General features: G+C 42.8%; 1 protein-coding gene across 5 annotated transcripts in view; it reads left to right on the forward strand.

Annotated features, from left to right (window-relative positions):
- The window catches only part of KCNJ16 (potassium inwardly rectifying channel subfamily J member 16), a 45,472-nt gene extending 17,818 nt beyond the window's left edge, over window positions 1-27,654 (forward strand). For 4 of the 5 annotated variants that reach the window (XM_028713775.2, XM_077924050.1, XM_077924052.1 and 1 more), the window contains one exon: window positions 25,214-27,654. In XM_028713775.2, coding sequence (XP_028569608.2) covers window positions 25,308-26,609 — 1,302 coding nt within the window. In that variant the 5' untranslated portion in view covers window positions 25,214-25,307 and the 3' untranslated portion in view covers window positions 26,610-27,654. Of the gene's footprint in view, window positions 1-10,604; window positions 10,755-25,213 lie in introns of those variants that run through there. The other variant, XM_077924049.1, reaches the window with a different exon arrangement.
- Window positions 27,655-27,915: the final 261 nt, after the last annotated feature.

Raw genomic sequence — 27,915 nt, forward strand, 5'->3', positions numbered from 1 at the left:
AAATGAAAAAACAACAACAGACAAACAAAAATGGTCCTGTGGCAAATTGATTGTGGCGTTTAAGCAATTGCATCAGGCCTACATGATAGAAATAAACACACATAAAATTTTACAGTGCTGTTATTTTGTCCCACTGTGAATTTTGACATCAGAAAATCAACACTAGGACCTCTACAGGCTGGCCTGTACTGGTTGTTTGACTATATTTTTATTTCAAACATCTGATGGTTTCTCTAGTTGCTACAAGGCACCATGCATTAAATCATCTTGACTTTCATGGTGCCTATAATGGAGAAACTATTCAGTTCCTTTCACACCTGGGCAACACTTCAGCTTCATTCTGCTGCTTTTTGCTCTCGGTGAAAACCAGACTGATTTTTCTGCAGTTTCATGAATCTCAACTAGTTCTTTTCAAAGCCAAGCTTTCTGATTGGCTATCCATTTATTCCACGATAAGTTGTTTCACAGATCAACGTATGAAAACAGTATTCTGCCTGTTTGTTTTAGACTTTAGGTTAATGTGAGAGGGTCCTCCATATTTTTTGTGTGTTAGAGGAAAGGGTACGAGGCAGCTGTTCTCTATTCATTCCTCCCCTCCAGACAGTTCATGAATAAATGTTCTTTTCAATGCAATATTTGGACTGTCTCTCATTTTATTTATGTGGGAGCAAAAGGGTGGCGCAGTTTCCATAGCAATAATCCAAAATGGAATTGGAACCTTTTGAGCAACTTGTGGAATGCGGTTGTACAGGTGTTGCAACAGCTCTAAGTATTTTAATTACTATGAAAAATAGCAGTGCCAGAGCAGCTGCCAGTGATTTATAGAGTCTCTCCTGATGGGACAATGCTATTTCTGTAAGGGTGGCAATTCTTAATGGGACGCAAAGTGTTTGGTAAAATAATTTATAATGAATGACTGCTTTTGGACTTGGTTTTAAGTCAAGCCAGAATACCTAATAGCTGGAGTTATGGATGAGGACAATGGACTCCAACCAATGTTTATGAAAGCTGAATTGTAGGGTCCAGTACTACAGAGTGGCAAAAACAGCCCCACAGCTTGCCCTAAATGGGGACTTTGGGGGCTGGGCCTCTGCATTATAGCCAATTGGGGGTGGGATATAGTCAGACCTGTCTGGAATGCAAGACCCCCTCAAACATCAATAGCAGACTATAGCATATCACTAGAGCACATAATGTGCCATGGGCTGAACTCTTCGTACTGAGAGATGATTAATCTTTACATGGGAGGGGGAGGAACTGGTGGCCCTTCATATTTTGCTCAACTACAACTCCCTACTACAACTTATGGTGGCCGAGGTTATACACCAAACCTTAGTTTTGCAGTACAGTACTTCCAGGTCAGGTCAAAGCAAAGGGCAAATAATAAAGTTAAATTAACTAACATCTTATTAGGTTTTGAATAAACCATTGGTCTAATCATCAAAGGAAGATACTTTCAACTTGTAACAAGTCTCATTGAGACAATTAAGCCTTTTTGCCTTCTTTTACAGCTGGCTTATTGGTTTTTCCATGTCTCTAGAGCAAGCATCCCCTGCCCACCCCTTTGGTGGGCAATACAGCTCCATCCTTGCCCAGGAATCTTTGCTCTTTCCTTTGACTCATTCTGCCATTAAGAAAAGCTAGACAATGGCCATTTTTTTCTTTTTTATTGAATGGGAAGTGTACTTGGAAGTTAGTGAAGAATTCATAAACAGTTCAGGGTGTGTGATTGGAAGAATGCCCTCATAATAGATTTTGATGGGTAAGAACAAAGAGATCCGAGTTCCTGGTTTGAAAAACACCCAAAGTTTCAGCGGCTGTCATTGGGACATAATGGGTCATAATAACGTCAACCTGTTGCTCACTTGTTGACACTTGTGCTGATGCACTTTGCAGGTTGGCTTGCAAAGAAGCATAGAGATGTCTGTTCCCTTAAGGAATGTTTGCTAACAATGAGTTGTAAGATAACTTCATCCATTTAGTATTTGTTGGAAGCAAAGATCCCCCCCTTTTCTGTTTTCCTCAGGATGCTTTGTGACGTCACCGCCTGCAGCTTGTTTTTCACTTCTTATAACATTGCTGGCCCTTTTCCAAATTGTTTTCTCTTATCTGTGCTTCCTGCACAGAGTGCAAACTCCAATAAACACGACAGTTGTCTTCTGAAGCAGAGAGATTCAAGTGCTACAAGTTCTCTACTTAGTCCTTCCATGGCGATAGACCACTTGATACTCTTGACGTACTCTGTTTCTGAAGAACATAGCCTTTTCAAATCTGCCAGTGGTATCTGATCCAGGTTGCCAAACAAAACCTACAAGCCATGTTTCAATATGGTTTCTATAAAACTAATTAAAATATTCAGTCATTCTAGAGGTGATCCTTCACTTTGAGGACATAGAAAGGGGAGCTATGCCTTCTCACTGTTATAATGTAAATTCAGCAGTCAATTTCTCCCACCTAAAGGTAAAGGGACCCCTGACGATTAGGTCCAGTCAACGATGACTCTGGGGTTGCGGCGCTCATCTCACTTCATTGGCCGAGGTAGCCGGTGTACAGCTTCTGGGTCATGTGGCCAGCATGACTAAGCTGCTTCTGGCAAAGCAGAGCAGTGCATGGAAACATCGTTTACCTTCCCGCCAGAGCAGTACCTATTTATCTACTTGCACTTTGATGGGCTTTCGAACTGCTAGGTGGGCAGGAGCAGGGACCGAGCAACGGGAGCTCACCCCGTCGCGGGTATTCGAACCGCTGACCTTCTGGTTGGCAAGTCCTAGGCTCTGTGGTTTAACCCACAGAGCCACCAACATCCCCTTTTCCTACCTAGTGAGATCTTAATCAATGATATAAGTATATATGTAGGTAAGTCTCCCGAACGTTTCTGATGATGAACGTTTCTGCATCAGCACTAGCTAGAACTGCACATTTAAGCGTGAGGCAGAAGCAGCAAAGAGACTAAGTTCATAATTTGGGGTGGCTCTGATTACCTTCATGAACTGAGCCACAGACAGCTTCCGTTTATTGCCTACATGTGATCAATTGTAGTAGAAATGAGGCTGGGAACATCAAGGACTTCCGGGGCCAGGATATAGGGGCCCTTCAAACAAAGTAATCCCAGTGTGCCCTGTTAACTTAAAATAAGAGAGGTTTTTCATCACACTATTGTGACCTATCATAGAATTGTAGAGTTGGAAGGGTCATCTAATCCAACCCCCTGCAATGCAGGAATCTCAACTCAAGCATCCATGACAGATGCCCAGCCAACCTCTGCTTAGAAACCTCCAGGGCAGGAGAGCCCACAACCTCCCGGGGGAGGCCGTTCCACTGTTGAACAGCTCTCCCTGTCAGAAAGTTCTTCCTCAACCTCCTTGAGTTCTCCATTCCGAGTAAGAGCAATGGTGGGTCCTTGGGGGAGAAGGCCCTTTGCTGGATTTGGGGTCCCAGCAAATTATTAATCTCTGCTACCAGGAGCATCATAGCCTAGAGAAGACAAGGTTTGGAGCCAAAGATAATCCCTGCACTCAGGGGCAGCCAGGGGAAGATCCCGTGGAAGCTGGCTACATGTATGAAAAGCCTCAATATTTATTTATTTTTACTTCGCTGTTGAATGCCTGAGTTAGGCTGCTGAACTGGACACCTGACTATGTGTGGAATGACCATTTTATGACTAAGCGTCTAGTCCATTCAAACTGGGTGAATGACATGATAATCTTGATAGGACATTGGATGTGTTGGTTTGTTGTAGGCCCAGTCTTTCTTAAAAAAAAATGAAACAAAACAGGCTAGAGATTCTTCCATTCACATACAGCACATAAGAGTGTAAAAAAAATATTCTTAAAGGTGTACTCCTGGCATAAATTCATCTCACTTTGGTGGGACTGTGTTCCAGCAAAACACTTTAAAACTGTTAATCTGTAATAAATTGTATCGACTGTAAAACATTAGGCTGTAACACATTAACTTCTCAGAGATGAACTGTATCTATAAGGAAGGCCAAGAAACTTTTTGTTTCCCAAAACATTCTTCAGGAGTTGCTTAATGGCAATAAAACCACTTCAAGGCCGGTTTAGACTGATTTTTCTTGAGCCTGTTATTTCTAATGCTTTATTTAGATATCCCAGTTAAAGTCCTTTGCGATAAGATCTGCTCACTCATTTCATCATGTTTGCCTTGGAGGAATAAAGAGAGTCTCTGACTGACATAACAACAGTATAAAGCAAACCTATTCCAATCCAAAATTAATTAGGGGTGGAGCAGCTGACTTGGTCACCTCCTATTTGCTCACTACAAAGCCAACAATTATATACCGCAGGGCTCAGCAAAGAGATTGTTTTTTTTTTTAAGAAATAAGTTGGCATTATTAATTATTACATGGGTATCTTGCTTTTCTCTCTCTTCAGGCAGCTCAAGGCTGTGTACATATACAATTTTTACATTTCCACATGCCCTCACAATAACCTTTGCTTGAGGAAGGTTAGGCTGAGAGAAATATTGAAAGGATCAAGGTCACTCAGTGCAGGGATTTGAACCCAGGTCTTCCTGGCCAAGAGCCAACTGCCACATCTCACTGGCTGTGGTGCCAGGCAAGAATTCCATAATATTGATGGAGCACAATCCTATCTGTGCCTGTTTGTTCAGAATTAAGTCCCATTCAACAACAAGAACAAGAACAACAACAACAACAATAATAATAATTTATTATTTATGCCCCACCCACTCTGGGCAGCTTCCAACAAAATATTAAAATGCAATAGTCTGTTAAACATTAAAAGCTTCCCTAAACAGGGCTGCCTTCAGATGTCTTCTAAAAGTCTGGTAGTTGTTTATTTCTTCAACATCTGATGGGAGGGCGTTCCACAGGGCGGGTGCCACTACCGAGAAGGCCCTCTGCCTGGTTCCCTGTAACTTGGCTTCTCGCAGTGAGGGAACCACCAGAAGCCCCTCAGAGCTGGATCTCAGTTTCTGGGCAGAACAATGGGGGTGGAGACGCTCCTTCAGGTATACTGGGCCGAGGCTATTTAGGACTTTAAAGGTCAGCACCAACACTTTGAATTGTGCCCAGAAATGTACTGGGAGCCACTGTAGGTCTTTCAAGACCGGTGCTATGTGGTCTCGGTGGCCACTCCCAGTCGCCAGTCTAGCTGCCGCATTCTGGATTAGTTGTAGTTTCTGGGTCACCTTCAAAGTAGCCCCACATAGAGCGCATTGCAGTAGTCCAAGCGAGAGATATGTAAACATGTATAGGATTGCAGTCAAAGTGTGACCATTCCCATGAAATGAATCATAGTCTCAATCCAATGCTGCCCTCTGTATATATTTGTAAACATATAGAACATGATATTATAAAGGTGATATTGGCAGGCTTTAGAAACTACTATGCCGCTCACATGCCTCTGCAGAAAAAGCAGAGAAATGTTTCTAGAATGGAAAGTGAAGGTAGTTATTACAGCAGTACCTTGGTTCTCAAACTTAATCTGTTCCAGAAGTCCATTCCAAAACCAAAGCATTCCAAAACCAAAGCGTGCTTTCCCATAGAAAGTAATGCAAAATGGATTGATCCATTCCAAATTTTTAAAAACAACCTGTAAAACAGCAATTAAACATGGGTTTTACTATCTAACGAGATCATTGATCCATAAAATGAAAGCAGTAAACAATGTACTGCAGTCACACAATCAGTCAATCAGTAGCTGAACTGGGTTCCGCAGAGTCACAAGAAAAAGAGAGCTGCAAAAACAAAAACGCAAAATAAATAGCAAAAACAGACAGACCTCAGCATAACACTCCAAACAGAAGCGTGGCACTCAAATCGGAAGAGTAACCTCAAAACAGAGCACATTCGACTTCTGAAAAAGGTTCGCAAACCGGGACATTTGCTTCTGGGTTTTCAGTCTTTGGGATCCAAGTTGTTTGAGTACCAAGGCATTTGAGAACTAAGGTACCACTGTACTGAACACCGTCATGTATTCAGGAAATGTTACCTACAAAACTCCAGCATATCACCTGTAGTTCCACACAGAACTGCTAGGCATAGACATAACAAGGCTGACATCACTCTCTATGGAAAATGTTACGAATACTCAGCACATTAAACAAGAATCAAAGCGAACAGAACCTGATCTGTAACCATGGAACTTCGAGAGCATTTGGCTTGCACATTTTCAAACGAAGAATGAAAACAGTTTAGCATTTTGAACAAACCTTCAGCTGCACAGTGTTTGATGGTAAAAAAAGAAAGAAAAGTTTTATGACCTTTCAGACTGTGAAATGCATGTGTATACTTAAGGCTCCAGGCTCCGCTATGCGAATTAATGTAAAATGATTTATTTTGCCATTGGGGGTTAAGAGATGAAACTTCGAAGCAAATTCTTAGTTTAATATCATGCAGAGCAATTGCTTAAGTAATATAAAAGATCTCAGTTCAGCAACTGTGGACATGGTACAGTATCGTTTGACCAATCCTAGCAGTACCATTGAGAAAAAGATTTGCTGTTCTTTCCTTCTCTTACCTTTGAGGCTGAGTGAAATGCTAAGTAGCTGGATCCCAGCATCTGACAAAGGAATATGTGCACATACCTGTGTATATTTTGCAGGTGAAACCAACATACAGTGGTACTTCGGGTTAAGTACCTAATTCGTTCCGGAAGTCTGTTCTTAACCTGAAACTGTTCTTAACATGAAGCACCACTTTAGCTAATGGGGCCTCCCGCTGTCACTGCACCGCCACTGCACAATTTCTGTTCTCATCCTGAAGCAAAGTTCTTAACCCGAGGTACTATTTCTGGGTTAGCGGAGTCTGTAACCTGAAGTGTATGTAACCCGAAGCACCACTGTACTGTAATAGAATCTAGCTAAAACTTATGAGAACACTTACTCTGAAAATTGTGTTGCCAAGAAATGCAGGAACTTTTTTGGCAGAAATATATTAATCAGACCTCATTGAGAATGTGTTCAGAAATATTAAAATGACAGATGGATGAAGAGTCAGATAAGGACAAACGGTTTCAGCATCAGTTCAGGACAAGTAATTGAGATTTTCTTCATGGTGAATGTTTCTCCTTAAATTTTGCACTTCTTTCCTGCCTGGGAAAGCTGAGCTCTATGGCTTGGAAGAAAGTGGATTGCGTGTGCCGCCCTGAAAAGAGAGAAGTGGAACACTGCATCCATTGTGACAGCTTTGGGAAAGGACAGCAGCAGCAAGACATTCAGGAAGAGATGTCAGAAGGACAGAATGGATAGGATGGGAAGCCGTAAGTCATTAGAATACAGATGGGGTGGGATGGAAACATTCATGCTGAGATGTTCCAGAAATTTGTCTGAATGGGATGACCCAACTGGAAACTGTACAAGGGGAATCGACAAATAACCCCCCCCCCCACCCATGCCATTGTGTTACTCAAATACAGATAAGTAAAATGTAGTTCTAACACCATGAGTAGTATAGTAAAATAATCCTTGTGGGTTTTGTTTTGTTTTTGTTTTTCTGAGCAACTGTAAAACTGCCCAGGAAATTTTTGATTGAACAAATGCTTTGAATAAATAAATATACTGCAAGCATATTATGCAAGCAGTTTACTGTTAGCAGTGTGTTATGCATACTGTTTCTATAGTTTATGCTTTGCCTTAAAACTTTCAATTTCCATTAGCCCTCCTCCCAAACAAAACTGCTGTGTTTGAGATATCCACTGCCTTCCTCTCTTCCTAAGCTTTGATTACCTAGCTCAGAAAGAGTCGGCTGGGCACTCCATGTGACACATTCCATTTCTTCAGCCCGCTTTGCCCAATCCGTGATGGGAAGGACCTGTAAGGCGCCATTTCTCTCTTGCAGTGTTTTCTCTCTCTTCCAGGGTGACCTCTTTCATGAATTGGGAGGGTGAAACGCACCCGCCAGGTGAAACTGGCACCCTGGGAAATGCTTTTGGTCCAGGCAACCCTGCCTCCTCTGTGATATTCCTTGGCAGAGGATGCTCGGCAATGGAAGATAAAGGATTTCTCTCCAGACAGGTAGTTGTGATATTGGAGATCAGTGCAGAAACTAGTGCATCATTACAAAATTCCCTCTGGCAGTGGGGTGCCCACGGGCTGCATAAGAAGTAGTAGTATCTTGGGCACTGCTTTGACATTTGCTTGCACCTCTTTTCCCTGGGTCAAGAAGCGGTGTGGCTGCTCCAAAAGCTGGTTGCAAGCCTGTCCCATGAAAATGAAACCTGCACCTTCTGCTTGGCTTGCAGGGCAGAGAGCAAAACAGAGAGTAAGGCCATGCGCTGCACACGGCACTAGTGAATGTGTGCAGTGCATCTCTGTTCTGAATGTTTAAAGGTAAAGATAAAGGGACCCCTGACCATTAGGTCCAGTTGTGGCCGACTCTGGGGTTGCGGCGCTCATCTCGCTTTATTGGCCGAGGGAGCCGGCGTACAGCTTCCAGGTCATGTGGCCAGCATGACTAAGCCGCTTCTGGCGAACCAGAGCAGCGCACGGAAACACCGTTTACCTTCCCGCCAGAGTGGTACCTATTTATCTACTTGCACTTTGACGTGCTTTCGAACTGCTAGGTTGGCAGGAGCTGGGACTGAGCAACGGGAGCTCACCCTGTTGCGGGGATTCGAGCTGCCAACCTTCTGATCGGAAAGTCCTAGGCTCTGTTGTTTAACCCACAGCGCCACCCGTGTCCCTCTGAATGTTTAGGCTGGTTGAAATTCAATAGGTTATGGCAAAGGTTTCCAACCTATTTGGGTCCCTGGTTCCCTTAACCAACTGCATTCTTTCTGCGGCACCCCTGTGGGGCTCAGGAACCCAGTTATGTCTCCCCTTGCCTGCAGAGCCAGCGGCCCCTCACCCCTTTTCAAACACTCTCCCTTGTTGAGTGTTCCCTTGGCCTCCTCTCCAATCCCCTCTCCTTGGGGGTCTTCTGGGCAGCTGCAGCTGCTGTCCCTGGTCTCTGAGCTGCCCCCCATCTCCTCACTGCCTTGCAGGGGCCTGGGAAGCACCCCCTAGCCAGCCCCAGATGCATCATTCACCTGGGGAGCTTGTAGCCAGGGCTGCTACAACAAACAGCTGTGCAAGCCTTTGGGAGGCAGAGACCTGAGAGAGCATCAAAGGAAGGAAGGGGATGGAAGAGGGGCAGAGGCCAGTGTTGCCTATGGCACCCCTGACCAGGGTGCCACAGCACACTGGTTGAAAACCACTGGGCTATGGGGATGTCATTGGACCAGACCCATGATCTATTTGTAATAAGTCTCATTGGGTAGGACAGCTGTGCCTTGCAAGGGAAGAGGGGAAGTGTTGGTGTAGCAAAAAAATACAACTGGGTTTGCATTGAGACCAGACGTTTGTAGAGTCTGGGGCTGTGCCAAATTTTCATGGCTGTTTTTGGTGGGAGAAGGGGAGTTTGCCTCTCTGTATGTTCTTTGAAAGCCTCCTTTTTCAATCAACAAACTTAGCATTCTCCTGTTCATTGCTGTTCAATGCCACTTTGGCTCACCTCGCCCCTGAAATCTTCTTGCTATGTGATCCAACCAATCAGGGGTCATGGCATCAGAATCATGATGTCACAGCTGCACATGGCTGCTCAGGTTTGACTAAGGCGTCACGGTGACAAATCGGAGGGAAAGCACTGCTTCCTGCCATCGCTCTGAATGGGAATACATTTCTTTTTATCAGTTTCAATCCCTCTACCCCCTTTCAAATGATCACTGAAATGTGACACATATATTTGTGTGAGTTTTTGCACTGGGAAAATTCCAGAGAGAGAGGGAGAGAGAGAGAGAGAGAGAGAGAGAGAGAGAGAGAGAGAGAGAGAGAGAGAGAGATGCATTCTGGATTCAGCTCGGCCCTGGTCCAGTCCTATTTCATCTTTTGTGGTGTAAGAAGAGTCTTGGAGACTAGTTCTAGGGCAGCTTTAATCAGAAGCAGTAGAAACATTGAAACTTTCCTTTGGGAGGGTCACATGTTCAAGCAGAGCCTGACACAAAACAAACACAGATTATTTTAATTGTCTGCCTCCTAAAAGGCTGGCATGTTGTATATTTTTAGAGAGCCAAATTTATTTATTTATTTCAAACACTTGTCTGTCTCATCCTCTGTCGTGCTGATGCTTGAAGTGTTGCCCAAAATACATAACTACAAAATCAATTAAAACTCAATCCATGTTTCGTCTTGTTTTGAAGGGGGGGGGGAATGCATAAAGCATACACATTTTTTTTTAAAAAAATAAACAACAACAACAAACCAAAACAAAACCTGAACCAAAAAAAAAAAAAAACCAGCAAAAGTTAAAACATACGAAATCAACCAGAACATCAGAACCAAATTTAGGGAGAAGATCCCATTTTCAGGAAAACGGTTAGGAGGATTTAGCAAAGCCACAACAATGATTCAGAGCTGAACTGACCTTTTTACACGCAACTTTCTCTGTCTGTCTCTCTGTCTCTCTGAGTTTTGTTTTGCTTTCTTGGAAGTATCTAACACTTTAATGCGGAAGCACAAGTCTGAATGGCTGCCAGGGTTATTGTGAAGAGCCTGTTTGTCCTAAATGCTCAATGAGCTGTGGGAGCCAAGGTTGCTTAGCACCCCATAGAATCAAGACCTCAAAGATAAAAAGGCTAGCTTGAGCTGTAGCTTTCTGGGGTGTGGTGTGGACGTAAATAAGAAAATTAAGGAGAGCGCAGTTTTGTTCCACTTCAGTAATTGGTGTGGCTCTTTAGCTAGCAAGCTCTAGCTGGTACTTGGTGGATGCAGCAGCCCTCTTGGCCAACAAACTGGTGAGTGTATTGGGGACCCCCAGAACTGAGACACAAGCGGCTGCATTGAAACGGCAGGCTTCGTAGCTGGGCTGAATATAGGTTTTAGACACCTTTGTGGATTTTGCACTGATGAGATTGGGAAAAACTGCCCATATGGATTAATTCTTCCCACCTTCCCACAATAATCAAAAGCCAAGGGAGAATAAAATTGGGATTGAGTATGTTTTACGTGATGCCATTTTGTTCAGGTTTGTAACTCTTTCAGCACCCAAACTTTGTTTCAAAACCGCAAACGGCAAGAGAGCTACCATGTGTGCAGATGATAATGATATATTTGCTTTGCACGTGATAAGAGAGTGCGGGGACAGATAAAGAGGGGCTTGGAATCACATGCTGCTCCTGAGCTATTCGAGGGATTGCTCCTGAGTGGAGAGAAAGGTTTCAATGTCAAGTCAGGACTGCTCTCACTGGTCTCCAACTGTAGGTGCTCCAAAGAGGAGAAAATTGCATTGGTCCATAGAAGCACAACATGACAAGGTTCCTGGGGGATCACAGGCTGGTAGACTGGGAGAAGGAAGGGGAAATAGGGAATGGAAATCTTGGAGAAGAGCCGCAGTGGTGCAGAGGTACCATTGTGGAAGGGCGGAGAAGAAGCATGACATTTCACAGACTTGTGGAATTGTAGAGTTGGAAGGGACCCTGTGGATCATCTAGTCCAACCCCCTGCAATATAGGAATATGCAGCTGCCCCATAAGGGGATCGAACTTGCAACCATGGCATTATCAGCACCACACTCTAAGCAACTGAGCTATTTGTGGACAAGTACCTGGTGACGCGGGTGGTGCTGTGGGTTAAACCACAGAGCCTAGGACTTGCCGATCAGAAGGTCGGTGGTTTGAATCCCCACGACGGGGTGAGCTCCCGTTGTTCAGCCCCTGCTCCTGCCAACCTAGCAGTTCGAAAGCACATCAAAGTGCAAGTAGATAAATAGGTACCACTCTGGCGGGAAGGTAAACGGCATTTCCGTGCGCTGCTCTGGTTCGCCAGAAGTGGCTTAGTCATGCTGGCCACATGACCTGTATGCCAGCTCCCTCGGCCAGTAAAGCGAGATGAGCGCCGCAACCCCAGAGTTGGCCACAACTGGACCTAATGGTCAGGGGTCCCTTTACCTTTACCTGGTGACAATGGATGTGTTGTGGTAGCAAGGAGATTCAGATCAGAATCTTGGCTCTTCTGAGAGTGGTCCCTTGTACCAGTGCTCTTCTGCTGGGCTTTGTAATCCCCTTGGGCTCAACTTGCTATTAATTGTTCTTCTTCTCTTTGCTCTGCCCCACCCAGTTATTGTGACAGAGCTCCTCCCTTTCATAATATCACTCTTGATTGCCTTTATCATGCAACAAGTCAGAGCAGAGCCCCTGCCTTAATCTTCTTGATCTCTTTCTCCACACTTTGGTCCCCTGAACCTTTCACCAGCTTCCACGGCCTGCCCATTCCTCTCTTCACTGGATTCTGTCCTCAGCCTACCATTTGACCTCTGAATTTCGTTTCACCCCCTCTATCCAGAAAGCTCAACTATCCTCCCCACACTGCCCCAATCCCCAATTACATGACATTGCATCTCTTGGTCCGATGAACATGTTAAGTCACAGGCTCACAGTGTGCCTCTATTGGCTAATTTTTGGATGCCTGGTCTTTCCAGTATACTGCTTGCACCATTATTTATAGCATGCTGTTAGTGCTTTTGTACTAGGTTAGTCTTCCTGTGTCACAAAACAGCTTTTACATCTACAGTGATGCTCCTTAGCATTTCCTGTTATTGTCTGAATAAACTTGTTTTGTTTTGTTCCTTCCACTGTGAGGACTTACAAACTTTCACATGCTTACAGCCCGCTCTTATATCTCTGAATCAGGGCACTGTGTGCACAATCTTGAGAGTGTAGGGCAGACAATTGGAAGGGGGAGAAAAGAGTTCAGATGTAAGTTCTAGGAAGAACTAATTACAGTGGAATTTCCCAAACATGTAACTGGTGCCTACTGACATTTTAGTAATAAGAACATGAAAATAGGATCCACATTAATTCCAGCTCACAATCTTGAGCATCTTAGAGAACATCTATTACATTTCCCTCGTCTCTAACCTGATCCAAACATCACTACCTGCTCATATGCTTTTTTTATATAAAAAAGGGGAGGGGGAGGAGAGAAGAAACTTCAGTGGCTTGTGGCATTTTGAAGGAAAAGTTTTCTAGCATCAATGGAATAATCTGCATAGAGTGTGTCACATATATCCAGTGCTTTTTTCCAAAAAAAAAATGTTTAAGAGTACTCTCATTTTGACTCAAGAAAATCACCACTTTATAGTTCAAATCAGGGAAAATAAATACAGTAAATGGACAAAAGATTCACAAAATGTTTAGGGGTATGCATCTCCCTGCGTCCCCCCAGAAAAAAGCACTGCATATATCTTTTATGTAAAATAACTTACTTCCATACTAATGTAATGGGAATGTTGACATTTCCGAAACACCACCATTGATTTTATATTTTATATGGCTCTGTTCACCAGCAAAGAACTTTCCTTTTGTACTAGCAATTATGAAGCTTTGTTTTGCCTTCTCCTGCAGCCTCCTTATTTGCTCTGAGTTGTTCTATTAAACGATAACTTTCCAGCAGCTCCTATATGGTACATTTGTTGCTTCTACTCATGCCTATGAAACACACTTTCATTGGGATGATAGGAGTTCATCTGTAGGAGAGGGGTCATTTTGCATGGCCGCTATGACAATGCTGGCTCATTAAGATCCCACTTTGGGGTAAAGGTTATCTTAGATTATCTACGGGCTTCTACACCATTGTTCTGTGATGATTCTCAGTTTGGCAGATGTTGCATACTTTATAGAATGCATCTCATTGTTTTTAATGCGAGCGGTCTTGGGAACATATATATCCAGAAAAGCTGTATACAGTTTCTGAAATTAATAAATATACCAGAATGAATCATTTCTACAGAACAAACAATTCCTGATCTGCTTGGTGCTTTGTGAAAGAACTGCCCCACCTGATTGGGGCTGCCAGTTTTAACATCACTTGCTTGTGGGTTGATGGACAGGATGACCTCTCAAGTTGCATTGTCAGTACAGAGAGTGGCAATTGCTTGTTCAGTGACAGTGTGTGTGTGGTCTTGATTCAGCAGGCAACCCCACAAATTGGATATGAAGGTTTGTTGGGTTTTATATTTAAAAAGTTAACAAGAAGAAGACAAAAATCAGATGTCCACTACTAGACACATCCCTGTTGGTCTCATTCCATAATCTCATGAATCTTTCATTACATAATGGAAATTATAGCCTCCTCTAAGTTATATTTCTTTCCAAAAATAACATCCTGAAATGACACCCATGCCTCTGCTAGCACTGGAAGTAAATGTACAAAATGGGCAGAATTTTAAAAAACAGAATGAAATTTTAAACAATTTAGAATATGTTCTTAAAAAATCTTACATATTGTATTAGTTTTTTTCAACAAAAGCCTAAATCTTGTTTTTGTTGCTGTTGTGATGATGATGATGGAATAGGATGTCCCTATTTTCATTGGAGAAATGTTGGAGGGTAAGCTGTTCAAGCTGGCCAGGACCCTGAAAAGGAGCAATCCTCTTAGAAGTCATTTTCCTGCAGCAGGAAATACCCTCTGTCCCAAACAATGGAGTGCCTATTATATACATGTTCTGCATAGCTAATACCCAATGTATGCATTTTCTAACTTATAAAAATGCAAGTCTTGAAATGACCAATTAGCAGTTTCGGTTATACAAACACACTACGAGACAAATGCCTTTCAGCTGCTATGCCCATTCACTGTTGAATCAGCTAAGCACTGCTGGTTGAAATGTCAACGAAACAGCCTATTAATTATAATTTTTAAAACTACTTGAGAGTTCAGGCCACATTAACAGAAAACGGGCTACATTAACAGAAAGTAGTCAAACCTGATCCTCTGATTGTTGGTGAGGTGCCTTTTACCTGTTATTCAATGTGCTGTTATATTACATCAACTCATTTACTCTTCTCTGCCAGCAAGAGCTGGAAGTGAGGATTGGCGTTTTCTGTGTTCCAAAAGCTGCATGTAACCCATGAGGTTCCTTGGGAAAAGAAATCTGGAGAGAAACAGTCAAGTTCTCTACTTCTGGCAAAGGGGCGAAAATGTACATATATTGATTAAAACAAAAAAAATTCCTTCCAGTAGCACCTTAAAGACCAACTAAGTTAGTTCTTGGTATGAGCTTTCGTGTGCATGCACACTTCTTCAGATACATATATTGATTAGACATACAGTAGTACCTCGGGTTACATACGCTTCAGGTTACAGACGCTTCAGGTTACAGACTCTGCTAACCCAGAAGCAGTACCTCGGGTTAAGAACTTCAGGATGAGAACAGGATGCTTCAGGATGAGAACAGAAATTGTGCTCCGGTGGTGCTGCAGCAGCGGGAGGCCCCATTAGCTAACGTGGTGCTTCAGGTTAAGAACAGTTTCAGGTTAAGAACGGACCTCCGAAACGAATTAAGTACTTAACCCGAGGTACCACTGTATAGTATTTGGTTGTATGAACGCATGATTTGGTTAAGGGTTGATGAGGCCTACAGTTGGTGTGGCATAAGAGCCACTCACACAGATATGGCAGGACAAATTTTTAGGAAACAGTGTTTCCAACTCTTGGTATTGACAAAATCCTGAAAATATAATGATGATCAGAATATCTACCTAATGGATATCTAGATGTGGTGGAGAGGAACTTTAGCCATGAAGCTCCTTAGGGGATCATGGGCCAATCACTTCCTCTCAAGGTAGCTTACCTCACAAGGTGATTTATACCCTGCTCTGTTGTTTTGTTCCAGGGGATTAGCCCCATGTCCCTTAAAAGGTTTTAAAAGTAGACCACATAATGGCTCCAAGAATAAATAATAGAGTGCTGAAAACAACATTAAAATACTGAGTTTAGCATCAACAATAAAATATACTGAACTCCTTAGAGAATGGAAGACACAAATAATGCTGATCTTTTTTTTTTAACAAATGCACACATAAACACACATTTCTGGATTTAGTGTATCTTTTAATACTGGGAGACATCATAAACTTTTTTATGGGTGCAGATCTGAGCAAGTGATCTTAATCAAATCAAATTTGGGCTGGAATCCTAAACCTATCTACAAGGGAGCAAGCACCCTTTAATTCAGTAGGATTTTGCAAGTAAAGATGCTTAGGATCATATGCTGTCAGTCTCCACTTCTGACCTTAGTGTAGAAATTGGTAGCTACATCTTCATATCCCATCTAATTTAGGAGGTCAAATCAGTTGAGAGCAATGGTCCCTTCTGCCTTTGGAGGCCATGGATCTGACTGCCAAAGGAACCAGCTGCAGTCAACTTCTGTGCACTCCCCCATCCTTCTGTCAATCATCATTGGCCAAGTACCACCTCCTCCTTTTTTTTTTTAAACAGGATCTGGTTTCAGTTAGATGAATTAAATGGTACTGTAGGCTGTTCTAGTGTGGATGACAGCACCGTTGCATGACATTCAAGTCTGCATAACAGCCTCCTGCTCTGTGCTATTTATGTCTTTCTTTCAAATGTTTAATAAACACTTTTATATTGACATATTAAGGCGTCTCTATTGAGACCAATCCAAGTAGTATTTTGCTCCTACTAAACATAGATTCCAGCTCATTTCAAGCATATTTATATTCCCATGTTCAAACTATTGTACTTTACTTTGATCTATTTTAAAAGCACAGAAGAATAAGGCAAATTTCAAAATGAAGGGGCAACTGAGTTCTCTGTTTCCTTTTCCCAAATCTCCCCACTGGTTCTTGAAGTTGTTGCCACCCTTTATACATGCAATATAAGGACCTCCTTAAATGGAAGGAATTACGCAACATGTACGGAGAAGAGAGCAACAAAAACTCACTATAGAAGGATATAGGGTGCAAACCGTTTTTCCATTCCACTAACTTTCAAGTATTTTATTGTCTAATATTCTGTTGGGAGCTGCCCAGAGTGGCTGGGGAAACCAGCCAGCTGGGTGGGGTATAAATATTATTATTATTATTATTATTATTATTATTATTATTATTATTATTATTATTCTCACTTGTCTTGCTTTCTACAAAATCTAGCATTCTTGTGTGGGCTTCTTTCCCAATCTTAATTTTTAAAAAATTATCTATATTCCCAATGCAAGAATAGCATGATCACACTCCCAGTTTCCAATGGAAAAAAGTACTAAGGTTTATTTAAAGCTGTGTACACACCATACATATGCCACAGTGTATACAAAGTCCTACTGCAAAGGAAGGCAGGGAGGAAAAAACGTGTGTTGCAACAATTCATTTCCAATGTTACTGTAGCTCTCCATCTAAAGCCACCATATCTTTACATGGTGACAAGGCCACAGCTGTCAGATTGTTTTCAACCAGAATCTGTACAGGGTAAATGGTGGGTGGTGCAAGTGGTATGCATTTCATTCATGAGCATCTATGGTATCGGTATCTTCCATCATCTATATTTCCATTCATGAGCATCTATATTTTTGTTGGATATGAACCGTTGGTTCCATAGTTATTGGATTTCCAATAACCGGAATGCGTCCAGTGAATCTGGCATAGCAAGGTGGTATCTGGGGGCAGCAGTGGCAAACAATATGCATTTAAAAATGAAAATTAAGATTATGCACAGAGATAAAAGGCTTTGTCAAGAGGAGTGTCTAGACGGAGCAGCAAGTGAAGATGGAAACACAGGACAGAAGCATCTGTCAAGGATGCTTTATATCAGGGGTGGGGAATCTCTAGGTCTCTCTGGCCCTTCGGACTTTCTCCAGGCTATACCCCAGTGTGGTGTAGTGGTTAAGAGCGGTAGTCTCGTAATCTGGGGAACCGGGTTCGCGTCTCCGCTCCTCCACATGCAGCTGCTGGGTGACCTTGGGCCAGTCACACTTCTTTGAAGTCTCTCAGCCCCACTCACCTCACAGAGTGTTTGTTGTGGGGGAGGAAGGGAAAGGAGATTGTTAGCCGCTTTGAGACTCCTGAAGGGGAGTGAAAGGCAGGATATCAAATCCAAACTACTCCTCCTCCTCCTCCTCCTCCTCCTCCTCCTCCTCCTCCTCCTCCTCCTCCCAGACCACATTCTCTCTTTCAAGGCCACAGCCTTTGCCTCACACTTTCTTGAGTGTTTGCCTGGCTCGAATGTGTCATTGAATTCTGATAATGCATCTTGCTTGATCGTTAAAGGATAGACAGGGGAGTCGCCATGTGTGTCGAAACTAGCCTACAGTACAAAAGAAAAAATTATATTCATTGCTCTCCCCACTTTTGTCTCTGGCCTCACCCCCCATTGGCTTGTGGTCACTATAAGGTTTCCCACAAGGGAAAGTGATCATTTGATTGGAAAAGTTTCCCTAAACCTATCTTAGATAATCAATCTATGTAACACACAGGCTACGGAATTGTGTTCTGCATTGAGTAGAGATGCCTGTCTCAGTGCAGAAGTTCACGTTTAGTGGCTTTTCTAGCTCTGTAATTTTTATATCCGTTCATCTTAGGCATGTAAACAGTTGGATGAATTCAGAGATAGATGAGCAGAACTTTGCTCAAGCAACAGGGGACCTCCCAAAAATCCATCTCAGAGGGTTGATGGAGTCTCTGGAATAGCATGTGATGGGGATAGAGGACTTCAGTGCAAGACATCTCTAAATTCAAGTCTGCATATTTCCCCTCTCCATAAGTTCAAGGTGTCATTTACTAAAACCAGATGCAATGACCAAAAGGGACAAAGCGATAGATCCAGTCTTGTTGAATCACCATCCCTCATAAAAATCCATGCTGCCAAATGCCATTTCAAAGAGATGCATTTCCCAAAGGCCAGGAGGAAATCCACAATTTGAACATTGTCATTCTAGTGTAGACTTTTCTTTACCTTTTACAGCTAATATGAATCCCACTGGAAGTAAACATTGACCAACTGGGTGCAAAGCTTGAGACTTCTAAGTTCCTTGGGCACCCTCAGAAGAGGAAGGAGCCCATTTAAGTCAATGGACCCTAAGGGCACTGAGCTCTTAGGTCCACTGATCTCAATGGGATGTCAGCAGGCCCCATGAAAGCAAAAGTTTATCTCCTCACACACAGAATAGAGTGTGTATCTGTGTATACATACCTGGCGTCTTTGGAGCACAGTCGCTGGTTCCATAGAGACCTGGGGAAGTGAAAACTAAATTCACGTTCACATATAGCCAATCAGAGAAAGGGCTTCATTTGAGATGCTGCCTGCTGAAACAAATTTATTTTTCTTGAAAATGAGTAACCAGTGGATGGTCCGATTTCAAAACAGGTCAAAATGTTCCAGCTCTTCACATTTCTTAGTCTCAGAACAGAAAGTCTCGCAAGGTTACACAACTTCACTGGGAAAGGATGAAACAAAAAACAAAAAGCACTAAAGCTGATTCCAAACCCTCACTGATGAGTAGTGCGAAAGTGTGATGCGACTACTAAACCAAAGCTTGAGGTGAATTCATTGCATGCTTTGGAGATTACAGAGGGAAAGCCCCCCATTTCAAGCAAAGTCCCAGGCTGTTTTATTTATTTATTTATTTAATCAGATTTTCAGAACAGAAATACTTTGGAACATAGGTTTCATGCTGCTTTCTTCACTTTTTCCCTATGACCAGATTCTTGAAAAATTCAAATTTCCCACTTTCTGCGGTGACTAGACAATGGCATCACAATGGCTCTTTACAGGAACTGCAGGTCTGCATCAAGGCCTTTTCCAATGACAATGCTTCCATGACTAAGAAATGTTTCTATTTTCAAGACAGCACAGCAGCTTGGTTTTACACAGACTCCCCTAATTCTAAACTGGTGATCTGAGGGCAACATCTTAGTGCTGCTGCAGACCCTACAGCAGCACTCAGGTCAAGATCACAGCGGAAGAGAATGGCAAACAAAATTTCCTGTTGAGTTAGATCATGGATGGAGAAACCAATATCCTTCAACTCTCAGTGCACCCAGAGCAGTCATTTCATGTCCATGCCACAAACAACAAATCTTCACAAGCCTTCCCTTCATGTAGTCTTCCTCCTTTCAGAACAGAGGAGTCAATTTCAGTAGACAGTTCTCTTGTTTGAAGGGGCTGTCTGGTCCAAATCCAGTTTAAAGAACCGTAAGAAGGGAGGGCAGGGATCACGGTGTGATCCATCTGTCGTATGCAGGTACACAGGTTGCGTGTTCACAGTCCTCCCTACAGTGGGATGTACTGCATTTCTCTTTTCTCTTTCGTGTTTTATTTTGCAGTTTTATGTTGCGAACTGCCCTGTGATCTTTGGGTGAAGGGCAGTATGCAAACAACACCACCATCAAAAATATTTAAATCCTTACGATTGTTTCGAAACTTGCATCTATACCAGTGCCGGATTTACGTGTAAGCTAAACAAGCTACAGCTTAGGGCCCCACTCTCTTGGGGGCCCCCAAAAAAATTAAAGGGAAAAAAACCCTGGATGTACATTTCCAAAATACAGTGGTACCTCGGGTTAAGTACTTAATTCGTTCCGGAGGTCCGTTCTTAACCTGAAACTGTTCTTAACCTGAAGCACCACTTTAGCTAATGGGGCCTCCTGCTGCCGCCGTGCCGCCGGAGCGCGATTTCGGTTCTCATCCTGAAGCAAAATTCTTAACGTGAAGCACTATTTCTGGGTTAGTGGAGTCTGTAACCTGAAGCGTATGTAACCTGAAGCGTATGTAACCTGAGGTGCCACTGTATTAGATAAGAAACAAATAAAATGAAACCTACATACAGCAACAGTGGCAAATGGCTTTAGATACCTATTAGGTCCATAAATTACCATATAGCATCTATTCAACACAAAAAACAGTGACAATTTTTTTTTTGTAGACAAAGGACAGCTGGACATATAAAGGGCCCCATTACCTTAAGTAGTTTAGGGCCTCATCAAACCTAAATCTGGCCCTGATCTATACATATCAATCAGCATATGCATATGCTTTGCAAATGCCATAGAATCCATCATAGAATCTTAGAGTTGGAAGGGACCCGAGGGTCATCTAGTCTAACCCCCTGCAATGCAGGAATCTTAGCTAAAGAATCCATGACAGATGAGCATCCAACCTCTGCTTAGAAACCTCCAAGGAAGGAGAGTCCACAACCTCCCGAGGGAGATATGTGCCCTCTTTTCTCCTTTTTTTGGTGATACATTTCCTCTATTTTCATGATGCATAGATGCCTACCCTATATATCCCATAATTCCAGAGTTATTGTGAGCAGACGGTGCAGAGGCTGCTGGTGTGCTGGTGAGGCATCACAGAGCTGCCATTTCAACACTGGCATTGCAGTTACAGTCATACCTCCGGTTAAAGACGCTTCAGGTTGAGCGTTTTCAGGTTGCGTTCCACGGCGACCCGGAAGTAACGTGACGGGTTACTTCCGGCTTTCGCCGCTCGCGCATGCACAGATGCTCAAAATGATGTCACGCGCATGGGCAGAAGTGGCAAATTGGGCCCCACACATGCGCAGACGCAGGTTGCATTCTGCTCAGGTTGCGAACGGGGCTCTGGAACGGATCCTGTTCGCAGCCAGAGGTACCACTGTACTTATCTGGACACTGCAGGGTCAGGGCTATGTGGGTTCATCAGCAGAACCAATTTTTCATTGCTACTAGTGCAGCTTCACAGTCCAAACTTGCCACCAGCCTGCAGCAATGCTGGCGTTACGAGAGCAGCTCTGGGTTATCACCCCACTGCGCCGGCCACTCTGGAGAGGGTTTTTCCTCAAAAGACCACTACTCAGGCATCTGTTTAGGCAGAGTAAGCCTTATGCAGAATGGCATGTCAGGCGAGGAGAAGCTTTGATGTCCCCCTTCAGTTGATGAGTAACCTCATTATTGCATCTCTAGCCCATTTCATGACATTGATGCCAGATTTCCCCATCATAGACTTAGGCTAAATCTGCAAGCATGGAACTGATCAGTTTGTTGACTGTGCACCATGTTGGAAGTGAACCCCAACACAACACTGTCCAGTCATAAGTGCTGTCAGATTTAAAAAAATACTGTAAATATGAACTGGTAATATTATTTATTTCCGATGTCGCGTGATTTGGCAGGTGCTCCTTGGACCCAAACAACCATTGCAGTTGGCATACCCTGCAAGATTTCTCTGATGAAAATAGACACACTATTCTATAAGAAGAAGAAGAAGAGTTTGGATTTGATATCCTGCTTTATCACTACCCAAAGGAGTCTCAAAGCGGCTAACATTCTCCTTTCCCTTCCTCCCCCACAACAAACACTCTGTGAGGTGAGTGGGGCTGAGAGACTTCAAAGAAGTGTGACTAGCCCAAGGTCACCCAGCAGCTGCATGTGGAGGAGCGGGGAAGCGAACTTGGTTCACCAGATTACGAGTCTACTGCTCTTAACCACTACATCACACTGGCTCTCAACAGCAAAAACAACAACAATTTTATTATTCATACCTCACCCATTTGATTGGGTTGCTCCAGCCACTTTGGGCAGCTTCCAACTTATATAAAAACATAATAAAACATTCAACATTTAAAAAATCCCCTCCCCTATCCAGGTATCTTCTAAAGGTTGTAAAGTTCCTTATCTTTTTGGCTCAGGGTTCTCATAACGCCAAACATACCCTCCAACATTTCTCCAATGAAAATAGGGGAAAGCGGGACACACTGGGATCAAATCAGAAACTGCGATGGCTTCTGTAAATCCAGGACTGTCCCTGGAAAATAGGGACATTTGGAGGGTCCTCCAGGTGTTCTTTTTGTTGCGCATTCATGATGCTCTGTGCTCTTGTTACCATTGGGGTTGTCACACATGATCCTGCTTTCAATACTGTTCGTCCCTGCAAAATTATGGGGTGGTCACACTGTTTCATTTCCAACCGGTTGATACCCTGCTGAAATCACCTAACTTTTTAAACAAAAACAAAAAATGTTTGGGTTTATTTTGGTTCTTCTTTAGCTCCTCTGGAGAACAATGATGTGGTAGCGTTGAAGCAACATAGCATAGCATACTAAGGCAGAATAAATCCGCTACTAATGCAATATTCCTGTGCCAAGAACATGTTGCAGAACAGCCACACAAAGGCAGCAGTCTGGAGAGGCCCTCGGTCTCTTTCATTCTTGAAAAGCCCATCATAAATACTTATTTTGAGATTTTCTTTCCATATTATTGCTTGCCTTGTCCTGGATTCCCTTCCAAGACAATTACTCCTTTTAGCTGTGGCTCAGGCCAGCATTACATTTGTTCTCACATAAGCTGTTGTCTGACCTAGTCAATATGGGGGGGGGGGGGAGAAAAACAAATTATAACCCCAAGCATGTTTTTAAATGGGAGATTACTGGCCTTTGGTTGCAGTGCACTTCCTTTTCACACCTCTTAATGTGCAGCTCCTTAAATCACCACGAAGGTTTCCAATTGCTGTTTGTTTTTCAAAGACAGCGTATTAAAATGTCGGTTCACGAGAGAGCAGTGGATGAAAAAAAAATGAGGGGGGGAAATGGCGAGGGGTGTTTTAAAGCTGCAGTTACAGCAAGTCATATGAATATTTCCAATAACCGTGTTCCAAGAAGTATTTTTGGAAGCATGAATGTTGTGTTTTTTAATGAAGGCCATATTCTGAGGATACGACACCATATGTCACAATCATTCTTCGACCAAAAAAGTAAAAGGAAAGTATGCTAGGCTTTAAAGTGTTTTGGAAAACTGTCTTTGCACGGCTGTCATTACTTGCGTGGCTGAGGGATTCTTTGTTTTTTAGCACATCCTAAATGAGATGTACTATATGCCTCAGAGGACGGAGCCTATCCAACTTGCTGCTTGGGTAGAAAAAAATGATAGCTCACTTGTGATTTTCCTGGGTGACCCTTAGGGCAGCTAATCTGTGGCTGGTGTAGTAGAACAGGCCTTGGGGCCACAGTGATCCATGTGATGGTCACCTCCAGGCTTGATTATTGTAACTTGCCCTACGCGGGGCTGCCCTTGAAGCTGACCCAGAAACTCCAGCGGGTGCAGAATGCCATGGCAAGGCTTCTTATGGGGTCCTTGCCGTGGGCTTACATTCATCCAGTGCTTTACCAACTGCACTGGCTACCAGTGGAGTACAGGGTCAGGTTTACAGTGCTGGTTTTGACCTTTAAAGCCCTAGGACCCACGTACCTACGGGACTGCATCTCCTGGTATGCCCCGCGGAGGATCTTAAGGTCCACAAATGACACCACTTTTGAGTTCCCAAGTCGCAAGGTAGTTAGATTGGTCTCAACTAGGGCCACGACCTTTTCAGTACTGGCCCTGACTTGGTGGAATGCTCTGTCACAAGAGACTAGGGCCCTGCGGGACTTGACATCTTTCCGCAGGGCCTGCAAGACAGAGCTGTTCCGCCTGGCCTTTGGTTTGAACTCAGTCTTTGGTTTTGGACCCTTATGTTTTGGACCCTTATGGTTTTGATCTATCGGCTACTATTAAAATGAGGCTGCATTTTAATTTTTTTTCCCTTTTCTCTCTCTCCCCCCCCCCCCCAATTATGTTTTTATTGTAATTTTACTGGTGTTAGCCGCCCTGAGCCCAGCTCTGGCCAGAGAGGGCGGGTATAAATAAAATAATAATAATAATAATAATAATAATAATAATAATAATAATAATAATAATAATAATAATATTAATTAATCAACCTATGGACTTTTAAACTGTGTGTGGAGTTATTGTTTCCATTTGTTACTATGTCAGGTATTTTTGTGTTTTTATCTCGTAAACTGTCTTGTGCTCCTTGGATGAAGGGTGCTATAAGTACAATATTTAATAAATCAATCTCTCGTGAACTCCCATCATCAATGGCTTTTGGGTCATGCTCCCAAGGCTGATGGGAGCTACAAGGAGCAGGCAGAGCTGCCAGACAAGAATGCAAAGCCTCTTGTGGCTGTTTTCTCCACCCTGGGCCCCCAAAATGTTCACCATATGGGCTGGATATGCTGAATGGAGCTGAATGAATGAGGTGGTCCATGGAGTGTACCGGTTCAAATTACATGTAAGGGGGTGCCACTTCTGAACATCTCCATTTGCAACACCCTCCCATCCAACCCCCCACCAAAGACTTCTGCAAATGGAAATCTAGCACACAATGGAGAAAGATTCTAGCCCAGGCCTTCATCTGCTGTGTTGCTTTTCAGTTCATAGGTAGAAAAAACACAGGGGAGCACTAAGAAATTCAACGTCTTGCCTGTAACCTCTGGTCACGCTGTACATTTTGCCTTCTCATTCAGCAGTAAGTGTCAAATTTCCCAATCTGCAGCAGTGCACACTCCTCATCCATGCTAGCCACGCACACTGACGCTGATATATATGCTTTTGTATTTACTTGGAGGCAAAAATATGAAATCTTTTCTCTTTGGTTTCATCTGCAGGTTATAAATGAAGAGAACAAGAGCAAGACCAGCTGGTGATTGGCATCTTTAATTGCATCTTCTGAATTAATCACACAGCACAGATTAAAGAAGCATGGCTGAGCCTGGCGAGAAGCTTTTAAGTGTGGAAACAAATAAACTCAGACATGCACACAGCTACCAAGACACAACTTCGATTGGGATTAAAAGAATGCAAAAGCGATTTCTCCAGAAAGATGGAAGCTGCAATGTGTACTTCAAGCACATCTTTGGGGAGTGGGAGAGCTATGTGACCGACATTTTCACCACATTAGTGGACATTCAATGGCGCCATATGTTTGTGATCTTCTCATTGTCCTACATCCTGTCCTGGTTGTTCTTTGGCTTGGTCTTTTGGTTGATTGCACTCCATCACGGTGATTTATCACTTGATGAAGGAACGACCCCTTGTGTTGTCAGTGTCCATAGTTTCACGGGGGCATTCTTATTCTCTCTTGAAACCCAAACGACCATAGGCTATGGATCCCGTTGTGTCACCGAAGAGTGCTCTGTCGCAATCCTGATAGTTATCATACAGTCAGTGTTAGGCTGCATCATTGACACATTCATCATCGGTGCTGCCTTGGCCAAAATGGCCACTGCCCGGAAGCGAGCTCAGACCATCCGCTTCAGCTATCATGCCACGGTAGGCTTAAGAGATGGCAAACTCTGTTTGATGTGGCGGATAGGTGATTTCCGCCCTAATCATATGGTAGAAGGCACAGTGAGAGCCCAGCTCTTGCGGTACGTGGAAGACAGAGTGGGAAGGATGACAATGGAATACAAGGACTTAAAACTGTTAAACGACCAGATCATTGTTGCAACCCCAGTGACCATTATCCACGAAATTAACCAGGACAGCCCATTGTATGATATGGACAGGAAGGCTCTTGCTAAAGACAACTTTGAGATCCTGGTTACATTTGTTTACACTGGAGATTCAACGGGGACATCCCATCAGTCAAGGAGTTCATATGTGCCTCGAGAAATTCTTTGGGGGCACCGGTTCAATGACGTCCTGCAAATGAAGAAGAAGTACTACAAAGTCAACTGCCTCCAATTTGAAGAAACCACCGAGGTTTATGCTCCTTATTGTAGTGCCAAGCACCTAGACAGGAAGGAGCAAGAATACACCACCTTGGAAAAAGCAGTGGATGGAGAACCTGGAACGTCGTCATCTTCTTCCTCTTCATCAGCACCAGCACCAGCACCAAGATTAGGACTAAGAGCCCGGTCCTTTAGTGCTGAAGCATTAATCATCCACTCTGAAATTTCTGAAGAGTCAGCCAAAACTTCTAACCAAGTCAAAGTTATGGAGGTGCCGTATGAGAGAGCGCTGGTGACTTTAAGTAGAATCTCAATGGAATCCCAGATCTAACAATCTGTTGCAATGGCTGCTCTTGACTTTGCAGCAGTTTTCAAGGCGCACAAGTTATGGACCTGGTATCCTCAAATCATAAAACAGAAGAACAGACTCGTTGACACTTCATCGAGACTTCGGTCTAGCTGGTATTCTTGTTTTAGTAGATAATGCTGATATTATTCATCTCCTTTAAAAAATTCCTTTTTTTGCAAACAATAGAATTTTGTGCCCTTGTATTTTTAAAAAAGAATGCTTAACAATATTCGGCATCAATACTGAAAGTGGAGGATACCTGTTGATAAGAATTTCAAAGTTGCTTTATCACTGAAGCCATGAAGTCAGATTATTTGAGTTAAAACTGCTTCAGGACCTTGTAGTCCTATGGTTTAGGCGCATTAATTTTGAATTGTTCAATGTGACTGTCTTTTGGATTAATGTACATTTCAGTAAATTAAAGAATTGCAAAAAAATTGATTTGTGTGCTGCACGCATAGTCTATTTGCCAAGTGTACCCTAGGCCCACATCTCATTCAAGTAGCTCTTTTGATTGTACAAAGAGAACATAATTAAACTACTTCACATTTTTGTTTATTTGTAAAAACTATACACACACACACACACACACACACACACACACTAGATTTTTCTATGGGGGATTTAGGCTTTCTTAGAATTTTCTTTTGTAATTTCTAATAAAACATTTTGAATTCTCCCTAAAATATGTAAAGAATAATTCTTACACAGAGTTTGAAAAAAGTAGCTAGCTTTGCCAAAGCCATTATGCAAGGCACCTTATTTGCTTCCACTTTCTGTTGATCAGTGATTTATTTGCTAGTAGACATTACAAAGATGTAAGGCCCATCACACACAAATTTATGGCTTGTTTTCATTTAGTTACTTTCATTTCTTTTCAACTACCTAATCATTTCATGTTGAAGATATGTTTTAAAATTGTTCTGCATATCTGGAAAGAGGATTTGTAACTTAGAGATAACAATGTGATAGCTGGTGTACTTTTTTTTTTAAAGAAAATAATATATAAATATATTTCTTCCAACTATTTTGGATCCTCTCTCACTTTGTTCTTCATTCCTAAGCAGACAGATAGATCAGACCAATTTTCTTTTCTTTTTGTCTGAAAATTGCATCCTTGAACTTTTAAGGTGATGGATCTCAGTTTTCCCTCAGTGCATCCTCATCCTAGGTTCAGATAACCCCTGTTGTTGTAATTGGACCTTGCTGCCTAAACAGATTTCCTAGTCTCCCTTGGTTGCATGGTCTGTTGTATTCTTCCTTAGGTTGTAGCCTTCCATTCTGCAAC

The sequence above is a fragment of the Podarcis muralis genome, chromosome 2 (assembly GCF_964188315.1).
Source record: "Podarcis muralis chromosome 2, rPodMur119.hap1.1, whole genome shotgun sequence".
Lineage (NCBI taxonomy): Eukaryota > Metazoa > Chordata > Lepidosauria > Squamata > Lacertidae > Podarcis > Podarcis muralis.